This window comes from Protopterus annectens, chromosome 17.part0 (assembly GCF_019279795.1).
Source record: "Protopterus annectens isolate FY-2018-M chromosome 17.part0, PAN1.0, whole genome shotgun sequence".
Classification (NCBI taxonomy): domain Eukaryota; kingdom Metazoa; phylum Chordata; order Ceratodontiformes; family Protopteridae; genus Protopterus; species Protopterus annectens.
Genome location: NC_056751.1, coordinates 693,550,281 through 693,571,217, shown reverse-complemented (window position 1 = coordinate 693,571,217; position 20,937 = coordinate 693,550,281). Strand labels below are relative to the sequence as shown.

Sequence of the window (20,937 nt, the reverse complement as noted above, 5' to 3'; positions counted from 1 at the left end):
AAAAAGCAGTAAGAACGCCACATTAAAAACCATGAATGACAGTGATTAGATGTCAAGACCTATGGTGGTACAAAGAAAGAAAGCATCTTTTTTCCTTTTAACCTGAAAGTTATAAACATGTAAAAGAGCATCAGCTTGGGAATAACATTTGCATACTTAGATAAGCGAGGTAAGCAGCCCTTGAATGCATTAAATGGGATTTCTTGCCTACCAACATGGCTTGGATAGTTATGTCGCTCAGTGAGTTACAACAAAAAGCTGTTGGCACTGGTTCACTTCTCACAACATCATTAATAAATTATGTGATTCCTCAAGTCAATTACATTAAGTTCCAATGACTCACCCCCCCCCAAAAGAAAAGGTTTCAGTGGGACCTTAGTCAATTAAAATTTGCTTAGAAATACATTTTATGTGTTGTTCCTTCCCTTTTCCTCAACTAATTCATTATATAAAGATTTTTCAGTCTAGATTTTTGAGTCTATAACTTTTCATGAGTCCTCCAAACCCCAAAAATATAATTTTTTAATTCATTGTATCCATCCACAGAAAGTATATTCACTTGCATCCTTTTCCCATTTTTGTCAACTACTGGATCAACTATTGTACAAAAACATTTTGCCCCTTAGAAAGTTTTTGAATGAAAAGGTATAAAACAACTGTAGTCTGCAGAGGTATAATTTCTACTAACATGTGGTGGGCTTCACACGTAAGCACAATGACCAGAGTAATTATATGAACTTCTCTTGCCCATGGTATACACCTGGTAAATATTAAAAATGCACTCCAGAACTCTGTGGGATTCATAAATAGTACTGCACAGTGGTGGAAATCTCTGTACATAGTCCTAGTCCACTGTGGGACATCAGTTATCAGTATACAGAGCACCTATCAAATGACCCCCTAAAGATTGCCTTTGATTTATAGACACAGCGACAACTGTAGAATAGCGCTTCCCATTGCCCATAATATAAGCGACTAGAGCAGCAAGCACACTAACAGTTGCTGCTGCGCTTCTGACCTGATCAGTCCTCATCCTTTGTATCAACTGCATATATCCCATGGGTCTCTTCTACAGGTGCTAGAAGGTATTACTCAGTGAAAATTCTAGCTTGGTTGTGTTTTACTTGCCAGTATAAGATTTCATAGCAACAGGCTTTCTTGCATCCTTCAGTACCTGATACACATCCTAATGAAAGAAGTGTCCAAAAGATAATCAAAACTGAATCATCTAGCTGTTGGGAATGAAAATGCATCCATTTTCCAGGCCTGCCTGGAAGGAGTCCTCATGCACAATGTTTAGTTTTCTATTCTGAAATGAGGCGAACAGATATATTTGAGGCATTCCTCACAACTGGATCAATTCCTGAAGACCACTTTGTTCAATTTCCATTCATAATGGCCTGTTCTGATTGTGCTCAGCTTGTCCGCCTCTGCATTTTAAGACTGCAACATGCTTGGAGGGTTAAAACATGCTGAACAGCTACCTCCCAAGTCATCACAGCCAGACAGAGAGAGCAAGCCCTGGTGCTCTCCTTTTTATGTGCCACAGCACTGTGGTGTCTAATCACATGAATACAGATGGTGAAAACATTTTACAGCATAGATTATAGCCAACATCTCATTTATGTGCACTGATCTGTCTGAAGAGTTTTACAGGCCTTGCATCTTTGACCCCCCAAACCACCGAAACCTGTTCTACAAGCAAAATCTGAGGTGTGTGTAGTTACAGATTGACTTGAGACAGGAGGAGAAAAGGAGATATGGATTATGAGCCACTTGCTATCTATATCTGAATGTGTTTTTAAAGTCACTGAATTTTTCTGTATGTGTAACCTGGCTAAAGGAATCATAAGAATCATAGAAGCAATGAATCCTGAGATATTATTTTGCAGAAGCCAGAGACCAATTGGAGAAGCTCAAAGTTTCCAGTTAAAATCCTATCTTTTTCTGGGTAAGAAAAACCTTCTGCTGAGAAGTGTCTAGAATGCAGCTGAGAAACAATCCTCATCACTGGTCAAGGAGGATTTTTGAATGTTTACCTGGAATTCCGTACTAATAAGAACAGATTGCTGGCATAACCATTCTGAAGTATTAGAAAGTCCTCTCTTCTGACAGGATCATCTTTTTTGTCATTCCTCTACTTCCATCTTTTTTGTTTTTTGCTCCGTTTTCTAGAAGGTAGCAGGGAGGGTGCATTTTGCCTTTTAAGAGAGAGGACTAGAGGATTTAAATGATAGGTGACTTTTGAGCACTCACTGAATTAAATTTCCCTCTTTCATCAAACTGTTTTGGGACCAGAGTAGCAGAAGGGACAAACAAAACCTCTTTTTGTAGAGTTTAAACTCTCAGATTTGATTTATCAGCGCACTTGTTTATATACCCAAGTAAATCTAAAACCTGTAGTAGTAGGATCCTGGATACTATCTGCACAACCACACACACTCTTGAAAAGCACACTTGGAGACACAAGATATTAGAACTAGAATTCAGACAGGAGACAAAAAAAAAAAAAAAAAAAAACATAATTTAGACACAGGCTGCCTTCTGACAGAAATGCTGCAGGATATTCCCTCAACCTATCTACAAAACAAATAAATAAACTTCCACATATTATGCTACACAGAATGGTATAATCTGTATGTCATCCAGTTTGTAGAGAGGATTATGACAAAGAGCCAGTAATGAGATGTAGTCCTGGGTTTGATTGCTGTCATTTGCTAACAATATGACTTTGACCAAATCACTTGACCAGAAGGTGTTTTGAGAGCTTGGGCTAGGTTCTCAATTGTGCCTTGAAGTGGATGCTTAATAAATACATATGGGCCTCTATTTATCCAATTACAACATCTGCTTTGACACAGTTGATCAAACTACCACAATCATAAAAGTAGTGATGGTAGAATGGTGCAGTCAATGAAAGTGCTTGTTTCAATGGATCCTCTCATTTACATATAAATTAATGAAGTTCTATACATAGGTATGCATAATGGCCAGATTAATTATATGAACTACTCTTGCCCATAAATGCAGACTGCTTCAGGCAGCTTTACTGTAGTCTCAGAAATAAAGGCACGTAGTAGAAATGTTCAGAAGGAAATTTGCATAACATTCATATTTGTAAGAGCACTAATTACAGTCTAGAAAAAATAATAGACTTTATGCAGTGTTATTCTTGCATATTGTTTTGCATTGCCAGGTGTTAACTGGAATACCTGAATGGGTCACTTTGTCAATTGGAATGTAGTCCAGTACCAGCATTCAGTATGATTCTAGCAGTTAATGTTAATTACCTAAAGCCGACCCTTGATTTATTATTTAGGGTTCTTTACTGTGTGACTGTGATTAGATGGTGAGTCCACTACAGACAGATACAGAAATTCAGAAATGTGCACCACATACACAGACATGTACATACACATATCTAAGTGTCTAAGCTATCTCTATATAAGTTGGTGCAATGGTAGTATTCATATAATGTGTCTCCGATCCACATCCTCTAACCTGGTTAGGCAGTTGCAGACTTAGTGCAGGATCATTTAAATGAATTTAAAGAAGAGTTTGAGAAATGTCACACACTATCTGTGGGTTAGTAATTACTAAAGATGGATTATTTTTAGGTGTGTTACACCTAAACTACTGAAGCACATCTGAAGTGCTAACCCTTGGATGCTGTTGCACGTAGTACCAACAGTGTACCATACTTACCAGTGTGTGATTCATGAAAGTAATATGCCTTCTCAGTAGTAAGATCCACATTTATGAACTGCAGTACTGGCATAAACATGGTATGCACATCTACTGTACACAGCTGCAGCCTATGTTTACAGATATGAGAGAGAAACTGAATTGCAAAAATTGGTTGTTCAGTCCATTTAGTCATGTGTATAAGAAAGTCATGAATACATCAATGTCATCTATGCCCCCTTATAGAGGTGGCCTGTCTAGCTCCTCATCTCCACCAGAAGTCATTTAGATAAGGAAATTCCCAGAATTCTCCTCAAGGATAGGACATCTGGCTATTGGCCACTTCATCCTTTCCCTAACTGTCAGGTTGTCATAATCCAAGTCTTTATCTGGATAGCACAAATGGATGACTGGTTTTCCTACCAGCAGCAGAACCATAGCTGGATCATTTGGTGCCCAGTGCCCACACGCCAACTTCCCCCCAATCTAGCACCCTTTAGTACTAGATTGAGGAGCCAAAAGAAGGCTGTTCTCTGATCTGGCACACCTCCTTTCTCTCCTAAGGAGGATCAACAGATTCTAATGCTTTCACTTCTACTATCCCATGCTGACAGTTATGAGGTGATCCAAAAAAATTACAAAAAAAAAAAAAAAACAGATCTGCCAGTCATGCCCACTAACAACTTGCACCTGAGGCTGCTGCCCCCTTTACTCCCAAGCTATGCTGATGACCAGAAGACAGACTGTGGCCAGGATTTCTGGAACTGCATACCAGCTACTAGGATGTAACTTTTCACACTCTAAATAAATTTTCAGTTAAAAATAAAAAAAATGAGTAAACAAAATATATAACTTATCTGTTTTGCTCGTTTTCCACCTTTTCCTATACTAGAATAGTCCGGATCCCAGAGTTGCTTGTTTCAGGACTTGATTTTATGTTTCTGAGTTGTCCAGACCTTTTTGTGGTAGAGGGAAGTCTTTCTGCTTATCAGTGGGAGTGGTAAGCATTGCGCAGCCTTGTTGTGGTAGAGGAAAGTCTTTCTGCTTAAGAGTGGGAGTGGTAAACATTGAGCAGTCTATCTGTCACAAATGGAGTGGTTTCCAGCTCTGAAATTGTACCTTATTGGCTGTTTTGGGCTGATTTCTATCCCTTTCACCTTTCTGACTTAAAAACCCGTGTTTGCGTGAGTTTGCGCATTGTGCACTGATGCTTATCTAGGCTTAAACTATTCCCGGTGCCAGAAAGTGTGCTCTTCAAATTTTCCCTTAGAACTAGCCAGATTTCTAGTTTCAGCACTTGAATCTGTTCTTTGAGCTCAGCACTTGTTCAGAACATGTAAGCACTAAAAAAGCTACAAATTACTACAGCACTCAACCTTCCTTATTTGCTTAGAGGAAATCAGTTTTTGTACTTACTTTCCTCACTTGTCTAGAGGAAAATAATTTTTAGTACCTATTCAGACATGTCCAAAAGTCAGCTTCTGGTGTTTTCTCCTATCTACCTGATTAATCTGGGCATCTTGGGGCAATTTAGCAATTGCCTCATGTACACAGACAACCCTCTCCTCTTACCACCCAACACTACAACCTGTGAGAGATGCACTTATATAGCTAAACTGGAGGCAAAGCTCTCTCCAACCAAGACTGGACTAGACAGTCAGGAGGAGAAGGTAAACACTTGTAGCACACCACACTCATCACATTGTCCCACTAAAACTACACCACCAAAATCCACACATAGAAATACAAAATCATTCACGGAGGCTTTCAATAATAATTTGCCCAAGCAACAGAGACCTCCAAAGCAGAAATGCAAGCAACCTCCACCCCCCAGCGCAACCCAAAAGACACATAGCCCACAAACTCAGTGTGCCATTCAACCACAGCCCATAAGGCAAAACAACATACCTAACACACTAGTCATAGGTGACTCTATACTCAGGCACACTGTTGTCCCACTCACCAGGCTAAACAAAGAGAATGTTACTATCAGCTGCCTGTAGGGTGCTACGATACCCCACATAACCCATGCACTCATGTCACTCCACAACAAGTACAAATATGACTCTGTCATTGTCCATGTTGGTATGAACGACCTGAGACGTACCTTCCTCAACTACATGAAAAGAGACATGGAAGAGTTCTCTGATCTTGTAGCCCAGGTAGGTATGACCCTAGCCCTGAGTAGCATCCTGCCATCACCCAGAATGATACCATACAAGGACAAAATGTTTCATGTCAACAATTGGCTAAGCTTCTGGTGTCATTCTAAGGGGGGGTCCAGTATCTGTCTGCTTGGGTTGACATGGTCGACAGAGCACGATGCTTTGCCAGAGATGGCCTGCAACTGTTGCCCCTGGAATTCTGGATACGGGCTAAGGCTCTTGCCACCCCTATAGTGTCTTTTATAGGCAATGTTCAAATGACAAATTCAACACCGTAACAGGTACAGGCAAGAAAAAACTGAGGGTAATGCTACTCAATGCTAGAAGTCTAAACCTCAAAATGCACTCACTCGAGGCACTCCTTAAAATGGAGAACATCAATATCTGTGCAGAGACCTGGTTCAAGGCTCCAGAGAGCACCCCTACATTACCAGGCTATAATTCATACCACATGTTTTGGCCATCTAACCTGGACCAAAACACTAAAGGCAGAGGTGTGTCCATATTCATTAAGGATATCCACACCTCCAGGGTAGTTGTTCAGCATAATGCATCCAAGATTATCGAAGTGCAACTAACTCTAGGCAAAACTGCAATCCAAATTCTAGCTTGCTAGAGATCTCCCAACATACCCCAGGATTCCCACTCCTCTTTTCTTGATATACTGAAAAATATTAGGGTTCAGCCAAGCACCCTAATAATGGGCGATTTCAAATACCCCACCATTACCAACTCCTTCTCTCGATGCTTTCTGGAATTCATAAATTCCAATGCCCTGGATCAACTTATCCACACCCCCACCAGGGGCAACAATATCCTAGACCTAGTCATTACCAACATGAATGACCAGTATTCCACACCTGAGGTCAACTCCTCATTGGTCAGATCCGACCATAAGCTAATCACCCTAGATATTCACATCCCTCCCCCACCCCCCATTAAGGAAACCACCGTAAAAAAATTCTCCAAAGCCAATTGCATGCTTCTTAAGGCAGAAGTGGCGAACTTCATGACACCCATGCAGATGGTCAATACAGTTACGACTGCCAAATCCTACACAATGCACTCTATAAGCACTTACACAAGTGCATGGATTGTGCTATCCCTAACAGAACCAAGATGCTATCCTCCAAAAAAAGCAAGCCAGTATGGTGGTCCCTGCCATAAACAAATTCTACAACAGAAGAAAGAAACTGTTGCAAAAGAGAGTAAAATCCCATGAGTGGAGGAGCTCCCTGGTCAACCTCAATAAGAAGCTGAGATCCTTCATAAAATCCTCCAAAGCTAGTTACAAAAACAAAATCGCCAATGATTATAAAGACAACCACAAAGAATTCTATAGCTATGTCAAGAATCTCAATGGCAACACCCAGATCTGCTCTGAGTTACAGCACAATGGCATGAAATTTACAGAACCAACTGATATTGTCAACATCCCGGCAGATAGGTTCAGTGCTAACTTTACCCCCTCTCACCCCCTAAAGGGCTCATATCTATACTGGAAGAATGCAGAGTCCCTGTAATCACAACTTTGCAGGTAAAAACTGCACTCTCTAACACCAAAAACACAGCATCCATAGGACCGGACAACATCCCAGGCTGCATTTTACATGAACTTCAGAACGAACTGGCTCCCCACCTAAGTACCATGTTCAATCAGAGCCTCACTTCAGGCAACAGTTATCTCACTTCACAAAGGGGGAGCCACCATGGACCCCGGGAACTATCACCCTATTAGCCTGTCGAGTCTGGTCTGCAAGGCCATGGAACGTATCATCATGAAACTTATAAGCAAAGACATTGGTAACCTCCAAACTCTGGACCCAACCCAGTTTGGGTTTGTGAAAGGCGGATCATGTCTCCTAAACCTGATAGATTTCTTTGAAGCAGTTACCATAGATGAGGGTAAGGTGGTTCACACAGCCTTATCTTGACCTTGCCAAGGCTTTTGACACCATCCCCCATTCTGGAATTATAGATAAACTCACTAAACTAAGTATAAATCCCTACATCACAAGATGGGTTGCCAACTGGCTCACTGACAGAATCCACACTATAAAAGTTGCAGACTCCAAATCCAACTTCAAACCAGTGACTAGTGGAGTACCACAGGGTTCAGTCCTGGGTCCTCTCCTGTTTGGTATCTACTTCTCTGAAGTACAGGCTAACACAGAAGGTCTCTGGCTAACAAAGTTCACAGATGACTGCAAACTAGGAGCAATAATCGAGTCCCCAAATGATGTGGACATCCTACAGAAGAGTCTCACTGAGACAGATGCCTGGTGTCAGAGCCATGGCCTCAAGCTCAATGCCAAAAAGTGCATTGTCATCCCTTTTGGTAAAAACTCTGTACCTATGAGCTACCACATAGGCAGCAGTCTACTTAACACCAAAAGTGTGATAAGAGACCTTGGAACCCAGGTGGACAGTAGTCTCTCCTTTGATAATCACATCACCACAGTGGTCAGGAAATCCTTCTACTTGGCACACCTCATCACAAAAGGGTTCTCATCCAGGAAAAGAGAGGTCATTGTTCCCCTCTACTCATCACTCATTAGACCCTTTTGGAATGTACCTCACAAGACATCTACAACAGCTGGAAAGGCCTCAGTAGTACCTTACAAAGAGGATTACTGGCCTCAAATAGATGCCGTACACTGACCATCTCAAAAAACTCCAGGAACTCTACTCTGGAACAAGCTACCCATCTATTTCAAACAAAGCTCCTCATTAGCACTCTTTAAGAGAAATCTTGATGAGTGAATGGGAAATAGGAAATTCACCCTGGGGATCACTTCTGTGACGCTGCTCGACAGGGGCACAAGAAAATAATTTCCTTGGGTGGAAAAAGCCAGGGAACCTTGTTGGCTAGGCTTGCTTAGGCCCTTTGACCGATAGCCTAGTACCTACCTATGAACTTATGAACCTATGAACCTATGAACTTATGATATTAACATGCTTCTTGTCATTAGTGTCTTTTGATGTGCCTTTTCTACATGTGTAACAGTGTCACATTTGCATATAGTATGGCAAGGGACAGTTCTGACTTCAGCTGTTTAAACCACTGTAAGCTATCTGCTGGTAAGGCAGTAACAGAGATCATATCTTGTTGAATCAGTGATAGAAATGATAAGCGTTGAATAATATACACTGAAGATGAACTAGATATCTAACTTTTTCCTTTTATACAGTCGTAAAATAATTTAGTGCTTTTTTAATGGGTCTATATTAGATCAGCGAACGCTTAAACAAGCGAACGCTGATTGATCAACCTTATTTTAGCCAATGTTAAAAATATTGAAGAAACAGAAACACAAATTTTTTCCTAGGGAAAGAATTTGGTTGTTTGTTTCTGTTGCTTTGGTATTTTCAGTGCTGCGTTGGAAAATTACGGGTCAGATTCAGGTAAGTGTGCAATTGTGTGGATGTGAGTGTTAGGGTAGGTTAGGTGAGTTAGGATTAGGCCTCGGGTTAGGTATGTGTGCAATTGTGTGGATGTGAGGGTTAGGGTGGGTTTAGGTGAGTTAGGGTTAGGGAGCGGGTGAGGTGAGTGTGCGATAGTGACGGACCTTAGGGTTAGGGTTTGGGTTAAGGTAAGTGGATAGTTAGTGGTGTGTGCATAGTTTAGTGTAGGGTTAGGTGTCAGATTTTAGGTGTATTTGTGTGGATTTATGTTTGTTTGGTGTGCTTGTGTTGTGTGTATGTGTTTTGGATCAGCGATTTCTTTCCCTTTCACTTACATAAGGTCGATCAATCAGCGTTCGCTTTATTAAGCATTCGCTGATCTAATATAGACCCTTTTTTAATACAGATAATTTCCTTCATTAATCTTTGTAAAAGGAAGCTGAAGATACAGTGATAGCTTCAAGCTGATTAGTGTATTTGCCGTGTATCAGAAGAGGGATGCGCACATATTGTTTTTGGAAATGTGAGACTGCAGTACCGTTTGCTGCTGTCATTTTTCCTGGTGGCTGTATGTATTTCATTATGAAGAAGCCATGATTTCCACTTTCTCTTCCCAACCTGCAGACATGTGGGAGTAGTATCAGGGTCACTAAAGGTAAAGAGTTATAGGGCCATATCAAAGGAGCTGTCAGCTGATGGTATATGAGTGGAAAAAGAGGCACACAGGAGCCAATCTGACCATGGAAAAATTATGATAGTCACTGCATAATCTGTACTAATTTCAACAGATGGCTGATGAATTATAAACTTTTCCTATGGGAACCAGAGTATGTTGTTATAATTTGCAGTTATATCTGCAGATTTTAGCCACTTTAAAAGTCTGTGTAGAAATTTATATGTAATTTATTGAAATACAATTTTGTGCAGAATCTGCACACACATTCTAATTTCTGTTTTCCTTCCCTTTTACAGCTGCTCCATGTGAATATTACAACAGAGGTTAGTAACACGCTTGCTTGTTTTGAGCTAAAATGATTCAATTAAATATGCATCGGCAGCAAACAAGTTAGATCTCATGCAAACTTTTATTTTTAATATTGTCATGAAGGACTTAACATGTAGAGCAGAGTGGGTTAACTTACAGAAGGAAAAGATATGTTAATTTTAACTGCTAAAGGCATGCATAGCATTGATTGTTCAAATACTGTTCAATATCTGAAAGGAAATGCCTGACATCATGCTGGTTACCTCACACAAAACTATTATCTTACTCATTAAATACTGGTACAGAATAAAACGTTTTGGTAAGTCCAAGCTGTTTCAGAAATATATTAGTTTTTCATAATATATATGCAAGTATTTCCTATTTATTTATTAGAAAGTCACAATATTATATACTGAATCCTTTTGGGAGAAAACAATGAATCTGCATATTAGCATATTATGCCTTAGCCTGAGAACAGACATCCGTTGTTCATTATAGTATGAACTATATACAGTATATAACTGTATTCATAATATCTATATTGTGCACATAATATCTGCATTGTATATATTTGTATATAACCTTGAATTACATAATTGTGTGTGTACAATATTATTGTACAAATATGTTATCTATTCACTGACTTCTACCCATACAGAAGCAAGTCATGAGTTAAAAGGGTCTTCAGACCAGTCTATATCGTAGAATATTATACCTCAGCCTCAAAACAGTCATCTGTTGTTCATAACATTGTGGGAAAGGCAATGTGCAGCACAGAATGAACAAAGTGCAACTGTGCTGTGTAAAAAAAAAAGTATTGCATGTCATGAAGATCCCAGCCCTGTACATGATTACATGTTATGGTTAGTGATCTACTGATCATCGTTAACTGTAAGTGATATACACACTTATACATGTGTAAAATATGAAACACTAGAACATAGATATACATACATAAACTCGTAAATACTAATGTTAAGACATGTATAATTAATTATGGAAACTAAGAGAGAAGAGTCAAACAAGGGTGATCATAGGAAGTTACTAGGGTAGTGGCCATAGGGCCCTTACAAGCATAGTCAACTTCTACCCTTATTTTCACAATCATCACCTATTGTCTCCTTCCAAGAAGGACACAGGTGGAACCCCTGGGGTGAATTAATGGTTACACATTATGCTGTCCAGGCTGAGTTTGAAGAGGGCCAATGAGGTGCTCTGTTTGACATGAAGTGGGAGTCTGTTCCAAAGGTGTGGTAACTTCTGGGAGACAAATCTGTTCCTCCAGCAGGTTCTATTAAGGTTGCATACCAGGTTAAAGTCTTTAGACTGAGTAACCAATGTGATTTATCGAGATGCAGCATATTACCAATAAAGCAGGGCACGGCAGAGATCAGTCTGAGTACTCCGAATGAAACAGAATAATGTGACAATGATATGTAAAGATGCCAGCTGAAGATAACAGGACTTTGAATGGCCTCTGAGACAGCCAAAAAACCTAAGTGAGAAAAAAAAACAGAAATGCAACATACAGTGCTAAACCAAAGTAAACATCTGAGCTATGCACAACAAAAGGGTTGTTGTATTTTACCATAGTATAAAATTAATCATCTTCATTAAATTTAGGCAAAAGCACAGATCCAGTGAGTTATCCAAAATGTTGTCCAGGAATTTATCATTGTATGTCTGCTCTACCAAATCATAAAATGAAATATACTTCTTTACAATCCACGTTGCAACATTACAACTCACATTTATCTTTTTATATAAGATGGTATGCCAGTTATACATATTGTAGATGTGACTATTACATCTGTAATTATGTAATGCATTCATTTATAGCAGCATTTAGTTAATTAATTAATTAATTAATTAATTAATTAATTGGTAAGAAAAGTGACTGTTCTTCCCACTTCTTCCAGTCATGGACATTTGAATAGTCTATTACTGTATAGGGAGAATGGTGTTACATTTCCTGTCATGGATTAGAGTTGTAGTAATAGCCTTTTAGATGTTCCTGTAGTTTTGTTTTTGTTTATTTCTGTTTGCTACACAGTTAAGTAGACTAGTCAGAAGGCCCTTTCAAGACACAAACTGCAGCTGTATGAGCAGAAATCGGTGAACAGATAGCATACATTTATACAATCATATAGCACACGTACAGACTTACGTAATTTATATACAGATATATACAATGTACGTATTAGGTACACATTATAATATGCAAATATATACAATGTAAGCAGTAGGTACACAGTATAATATAAAAATATATACAATGTAAGCAGTAGTTACACAGTATAATATACAAATATATATAATGTAAGTAGTAGGTACGCAGTATAATATAGAAATATATACAATATAAGTAGTAGGTACACAGTATAATATACGAATATATATACAATGTAAGTATTAGGTTATAAGTATAATATACGAATATATATATACAATGTAAGTATTAGGTACACAGTATAATATATGAATATATAAAATGTAAGTATTAGGCACACAGTATAATATACAACTATATACAATGTAAGTATTAGGCACACAGTATAATATGCAAATATGTAATGTAAGTATTAGGTACACAGCATAATATACAAATATATACAATGTAAGTATTAGATACACAGTATAATATACAAATATATTTATACAATGTAAGTATTAGGCACACAGTATAATATGCGAATATATACAATGTAAGTATTAGGTACACAGTATAATATACGAATATATATACAATGTAAATAGTAGGTACACAGTATAATATACAAATGTATACAATGTAAGTAGCAGGTACACAGTATAATATACAAATATATACAATGTAAGTAGCAGGTACACAGTATAATATACAATTATATACAGTGTAAGTAGTAGGTACACAGTATCATATACAAATATATACAATGTAGGTAGGAGGTACACAGTACAATATACAAATATATACAATGTAAGTAGCAGGTACACAGTATAATATACAATTATATACAATGTAAGTAGTAGGTACACAGTATACTCTATGAATATATACAATGTAAGTATTAGGTACACGGTATAATATACAAATGTATACAATGTAAGTAGCAGGTACACAGTATCATATACAAATATATACAATGTAGGTAGGAGGTACACAGTATAATATACAAATATATACAATGTAAGTAGTAGGTACACAGTATAATATATGAATATATACAATGTAAGTAGTAGGTACACAGTATAATATACATATATATATATATATATATATATATATATATATATATATATATATATATATATATATATATATACAATGTAAGTAGTAGGTACACAGTATAATATACAAATATATACAATGTAAGTAGTAGGTACACAGTATAATATACAAATATATACAATGTAAGTGGTAGGTACACAGTATAATATAGAAATATATACAATATAAGTAGTAAGTGCACAGTATAATATACGAATATATACAATGTAAGTATTAGGTACACAGTATAATATATGAATATATACAATGTAAGTATTAGGCACACAGTATAATATGCAAATATGTAATGTAAGCATTAGGTACACATTATAATATACAAATATATACAATGTAAGTATTAGATACACAGTATAATATATGAATATATATATATATATATATATATATATATATATATAGATATATATATATATATATATAGATATATATATATATATATGTACACATATATATATATATATATATATATATATATATATATATATATATAATGTAAGTAGTAGGTGCACAGTATAATATGCAAATGTATACAATGTAAGTATTAGGTACACAGTATAATATATGAATATATACAATGTAAGTATTGGGTACACCATATCTACATTATGAATACAGATCTATATAGAAGAATAGTTTGCACATAGAAACTGAGTTTAGAGAGATCATACAATACACAAAATGATCACCTGCTGGCTGTATCGGGCACAAACACAGGATAATGAATCTAGGTAACAAAGGAAATAGATAGCGGAATTGCTAGCCACTATCTATAAAGCATTTAAATGCTGCATCACTTTGCAGTTGCTCAGCAAGTATTGTTTAGTGGTCTGAAAGAGTTTCTTTGCTCTCAAATCAGAAGCAAGATTATGCCATATGGCATGACCCAGCCTAAAAAAGGCCATTTCACCAGATGCTGTTTTAAAGGGAGGTCTGTGAGGGGACACACAATCAGGCTGTGAAATTCTAAGGGTGAAGTTAGGTTCTCCAGTAGGTAGAGATATTTTAATTAGAGGTCACTATCACTCTTTTAAAATTTCAAATATTAATTAACTTAGCAAGTAGGTGGCCCTTTCAGTTAATGGGACCCAGTTTACCTTCTGTAGAAGAATACACTGATGACTCAAGGTGCCTACCAAAAGGGCAAATCTGCAAATTTTATTTACAGTGGTCTGAATTATGGATTGCTGTTGTTATTGGTTTGGGTTCCTTTATTTCAAATAAATAACTCACTTAACAATAGTAATATCATGTCCATATCTATAATTTCTTTTTTTAAGGTGGTTAGCAACTTGCCAGTGAAACTAACTTTTTTAAACAAGTGAGCATTTCTGGCTATATGACCAAACATAACCTTAAATGAATTAAAAAAAAAAACTAACTTATAAATGGCTTACTCAGGTAGGTTATAGGTAACTCTGTTCTGAAGAAAGGGTGCCTAGACTCTAGAATTATTGCTGCACTTAGTTATTAGCAGCGTATGGTAATAATGACCGTATCCATATGCCGACCAAACACTTGCTAATACAGTGACTTGCGATACTAAATGAAAATAACACATCTGCTGATGGAGTGAGTATACATCCAAAACCTTTATACCTCTGATATGAACAAATGTTCATTTTTTATGTCAGAATTAATCCATATTAAACAGTTGTCTAGTGGCCACAAGCATGTATTTCAACTGAGCTATATGTCTATACAGGCTAGTAAAAAGAATGCACATCTAGGGCTTTGTTTCCATATTTTGGGGCTTGACAACTTATCCTGTAGAAAAGCTTTCCCATATATAGTGCTTTGGGACTTGCCCAAGACTTACCTGTTCATGTAAATATTCCATAAAGTATAAAGCTTTAATAATTTGTTATCCGAATCTCCCCTGAAAATACTCAAAATTTTGGATTGAACTTCATAAATCTGGAATAGGACTTTTTAATTACTGAAAATTGGTGTAGCTAATAAATGTGAACATTTTCCTAAAATGTTATATCAAGTTCTGTCTGCTGGACTATCTTCCTTTATAAATTATCTTGGAGTTTGGAAGAAGATTAAAATAAATACAATATAATGAGGCTTTCATTCTACAGTACACACACACACACACACACACACACACACACACACACACACACACACACTCACACACACACACACACACACACACACACACACACACACACACACACACCCACACACACACACACACACACACACACACAAACACACACACACACACACACACACACACACACACACACACACACACACACACACACACACACACACACACACACACACACACACACACACACACACACACACACTCACACACACACACACACACACTCACACACACACACACACACACACACACACACACACACACACACACACACACACACACACACACACACACACACACACACACACACACACACACACACATACACACACACACACACACACACACACACACACACACACACACACACACACACACACACTCAACAGTGTGATTTTAAGTCTCATGTCCCTTTAGTGCGTTCATAATTAAGATTATCTCTTTACGTGAAGAATATGTCACATGAGAAAATACTACTTTGCAATGGATTGTTCTCCTAAGACACTAGCCTGTGCTTCAGTATCTCTAAATTTGCTAGGCAGTGCGATAGTATTAACAGAGATGTGCAAAATGTGCTCAGTGGTATATTTAGCAATATATGTCGATACGTTTGAAATGTACATTTCTGCTGTTCTCTCATATCACACGTGCCCAAAATTAACACTTACGAAATCTACCAAGTATGGAAAAATCAAAGAATATGAGCTTAATTTAACCGTGGATGTCCAACATAAGAGTGGTCTAAGGCAAGAATAAATAAAGAGCGAACTGAGTTTCCAAAACATTTATGATCTAGGTGACTATTATTAATTTCAGTAAGCTGAGGCATATACATAACTAAGGTGTGTCAGGAACATGTCATTCGGTGGTGCCTGGATGGATTTGCGGAGTCTGTCTATGAAGAACAGATCAGTCATTTCTGATGCTGGAAAGATAACAAGGCTGTGGGTTCAATTCCACCACCAGAGACAAGGATTCATATTACCATACTGATAAAGTAGAGGGCGATAATACAGCAATGTGGCTGTACCCTTTTAAAGATGGACTGTACTGACACTGCTTCTCCCAGTAGTGGCTTAAAACGAGATCCTAGTTGTTTGAGGTTGTGGTATTTCAGGTTAATATTAAGGTGATAACATTTAACCATGAACAGTATAGGATTTGTCTTGACTTCCTTGCTTCTTGTTCACAATCAACTTCTTTTTCTGGTCATTACAAAAACTGTGACTAAAATTTACTTACAAATCTACAACAGATGTGCTGGATTTTGAAGATACTAACACTTCAAACTACTGCATAGTAGTACGGGATGGAGAGCTTTTGGGTGTTGGTTGCTAAATCATAGCATTTGCTATTGGAATGATGAGAACACTGGAACAATAATTGATAGTAAGCTCCTCCCACTCTTTGAAGGTCCTATATATATTCACCCCCCCCCCCCACACACACACACATATCTATAGACAGGTAGATGGATAAATAGATAAAATAAAACACAACTGAGCATATAAAAAAGTATATTTTTTATTTAAATACTGCATTTTAAAACATGTTTCTGACAGTCTATAAAGGATGTACTTAAATGTTCAATCTTTGTTTTCAATGAGAAAAAAATCATATGAAACTTTGTTGTAGAGAGTATGCTGAACACCGAAACAAAACTAATATTAGAAATGTGTATATATATTTATATACTTTTTTAAATTTACTTGTCTTTTTTTATTTTTGCTGAAGTAACTTACATTTTACACTAGTTTTGAATTGCTGATTACTAATATCAAGTTTGTGAAAACATTATTCCAGTTTTGTCAAATGCTATTTTTGAGTCAGACAGGTCATAATACATGGACTCTGTACATTATGCATTATTCATTAAAATCAACTTTTTGTACTGAACTTGGCTTACAAAATTATTATTTTCCTTTATTTTTGTTTTTCATTAACAGAGCTCGGAGATGGACCTTATCATTTTGTTACACCAAACAACCTTCGCCTGCTGGCTGATTACATGAATCAGCAAGTCCGCGTAGAGAGCTATGAAACATCCAATGCACTAAGCATGAGCTTCATGCTTACAGATGGCCTCTACAAGAACCCTCAAAGTAATTATTCTTTGTATAGATTCTATAACTTACCTCAGTCCACGGTAGACATCTAATAAGTCTTTATCCAAACTAATATTACATTTATGTTTTAAATTTTTGGTAATGGAAGATCAAAGGTGTGTGCTGTGCTTAAGTTCCTAATGAGTTGTTTTAGTTTAGCTGGACTATTTGCTCTCCCTTACATTTTCACTACTACGCTATTTTGTCTAGTATGCAAGAAAAATTGTATGCTCTTAAGAAAAAAAAAAAGCTTTACTGCAAATTAATGCACACTTAATAAAAGGCTGACATGGGTGGCTTTTTGAAATTTTACATTGTCATACCAATTAGTCTCATATAACCGGCCTTGATTTCTGCTACTGTTGCTGTTTATAAGTCTTCACCCATATGTTGTAACTTATAACAAATAAACTGCATTTTCTGTTCAGCATTTCTGGTGCATTTCCTAAACATGCCAATCCTGCTCTGACTGACAAGACTTGTATGACTGCATTTATCTTCACTCCTGGTGGCTTGTACACTATGCATGAATACAATAGACTATATTTCAGTGGGGAGATTCCTGCTGACTATTGAACATAAATGCAAAAGTTAACAAATATTTGCTAACAAAAATCAGTCATTTGAAAAAAATGATAAAGGACATTTATAATGATATTTTGTATACAAAAACAAAATATTTTCTCTTTGGGGTAATTTTTTCAATATACAAGATTATGTGGCATGTACTTCTTTGACATGGAAACATACTTGCAGTTTCTGTATATAATATAGATGATAGATTTACTAGGATTTTGTTAATCTAAACTATTTGCTCTTATCTTTTTCTGTCATTTATAAAGGTCCGTGGAAATTGGTTTCACTAGAATCTTTGGAACATCCCAACTTCTTTGTTACATACGATGAAAATGGCAGGGTTGCTCTGGGGTCTTGGGAATCTAATTCACAATTCCGTAAGTCAGCAACATTTATCCTTAGGAAGGATAAGTTCTACAAAGGCTACATTGCATTGGAGTCACTTGCAAATCGAAGACACTTCCTTTCTGCCGCAAATGATGATGGCAGCCTGGCAGTGACAAGATTCCTAAATGGAATGGGAGTAGCCATGAGTTTCAGAATGGAAGGTAAGGGACTAAATGCTTTATTTAACCAATGATAGCATATGCCCATTATGCATCTCCCATTGATGCTAAATGTCAGGATTAATAGGTTTCAAGTTTGTTATGCATTTGTCTGGTCTGCTTCGGAATTTGATCAGTTAATATCTTGCAGAACATGATATCACAGATATACTACTTTGCTTATAAGTATAACTAGGACTGCTTGTGTACAGAAGAAATTGGTAATGGATTTAGCCTCTGTATTAGAAATGCACCCTATGGAAAACATATTAGTCTGTTAATTCTGTAGTGGAATACCTGCACAACCATGGATTTCTGTAATTATGCATTATCTTTCCTCCAGGTTTATATAAAAATTTGTGTGTGTGTGTGTGTGTGTGTGTGTGTGTGTGTGTGTGTGTGTGTGTGTACTCATTTACATCCATATACAATATGAATGCCTGCTAAAACTCTGAAGACCATAACTAGGATCCTCAGAATGACAGAAATTAAAGTGTACATGTTGTGGACTATGTACTAAACCCTATCTTACTGGATTACTGAAGATTTCCTCTCCTCTGAGATGCTGGGATCTGGTATTTAATATACATAAGCAGCAGGATATATGGGTAAAGCTCCCAATGCCAGGTAGTAGGGGAGTGGGGCAAAGCTTTGCTGCAAAAATAACATTAAAGGTGTAACAGTAAGTCATACCTCTTAATTTCCCAGCATAAGAAACAAAGAGAAAGCCAAAAATAATGTGGGACAAAGGCTCAAAAACAGGGACAAAATTTAAATATTGCTCTTATAAACTTGGCAAGGTGCTAGAATAAAAGTTGTTGAATTAGCACACATTTTCAGAAGGATATGATATCTGAAAAATCAAATGTCTGGAATTATTAAGTGACTTCAAGTACTCAATGATTTGCAAGAAAACCACACATTTATAAGGACCAGACCAAAAATATGAGGCAAAAATCATTCAATAAGCACTTCTTGGAATTAGTTTGTTTTGTATGTATAATTAGCTTTACTTCTGTTTTGGAAGCTTTAAGGCACTAAATGGAGCATAATGCATGCAGTGCATGGCTAACATCGTGCATTAATATCTGCTAAACTACAGTATTATTTCAGAATAATGGCATGTATTTTTTTGCTCTATTTTTTCTATATTATTATTTTTCTTAGCCTAGATGGCTATAGCCTATTGAGGACAGTGAGCATCAAGACAGCCATGTTATTGTTGTTGTAAACACCTTAAGATCAAGACAGCCATGTTGTTGTTGTAAATACCTTAAGATCATGATGTTGATGTTGTTGTTTTAAACACCTTAAGATCAAGACATCCATGTTGTTGCTGTAAACACCTTAAGATCAAGACATCCATGTTGTTGTTTTAAACACCTTAAGATCAAGACATCCATGTTGTTGTTTTAAACACCTTAAGATCAAGACGGCCATGTTGTTGTTGTAAACACTTTAAGATCAAGACATCCATGTTGTTGTAAACACCTTAAGATCAAGACATCCATGTTGTTGTTTTAAACACCTTAAGATCAAGACAGCCTTGTTGTTGTTGTAAACACCTTAAGATCAAGATGGCCATGTTGTTGTTGTTGTAAACACCTTAAGATCAAGACGGCCATGTTGTTGTTGTAAGCAGCTTAATTCTCGCTCTCCAGAGCCACACAGACTGAACCTTTATATACTGGTTCTCTAATAGTCACTGTAAAATAACAATGTAACAATAGGCTCCTTCAAAGGAAAAGGGCAGCTCAAAGTATTTTTTATTTTATTTAACATTTGTTAACTGGGAAAGTCCGACATGGAACAAGCCAATGTTTAGTGGAGGCTTGGGGAGAAATGCTCCAGATGCATGTCTTTGTGATATGGGAGAAAACCCACAGGAACACAGGGAGGACATGTAGACTCTGCACAGAAGGGATCCAGTTGAGAAATAAACAGGATAACCTCTTGCTGTGAGGTGAAAATGATAACCGCTGCACCACTGCTCACTATGCTTTAAGTGTGATTGTTTATAAAAAAAATACTGGACACTGGAAACCCCCCAGGAGCACTGCCTTCAAGGGAGGTGGGCTGTGT

The 20,937-nt window shown here is 37.0% G+C and overlaps 1 protein-coding gene across 3 annotated transcripts in view; it reads left to right on the top strand.

The window, feature by feature from the left end:
* LOC122791664 overlaps positions 1–20,937 on the top strand; it is a 384,215-nt gene that overhangs the window by 309,093 nt on the left and 54,185 nt on the right. For all 3 annotated transcript variants that reach the window (XM_044059492.1, XM_044059493.1, XM_044059489.1), the window contains 3 exons: positions 10,227–10,253; positions 17,576–17,731; positions 18,577–18,858. In XM_044059492.1, the coding sequence (XP_043915427.1) occupies positions 10,227–10,253; positions 17,576–17,731; positions 18,577–18,858 (465 nt within the window). The remainder of the gene's footprint in view (positions 1–10,226; positions 10,254–17,575; positions 17,732–18,576; positions 18,859–20,937) is intronic.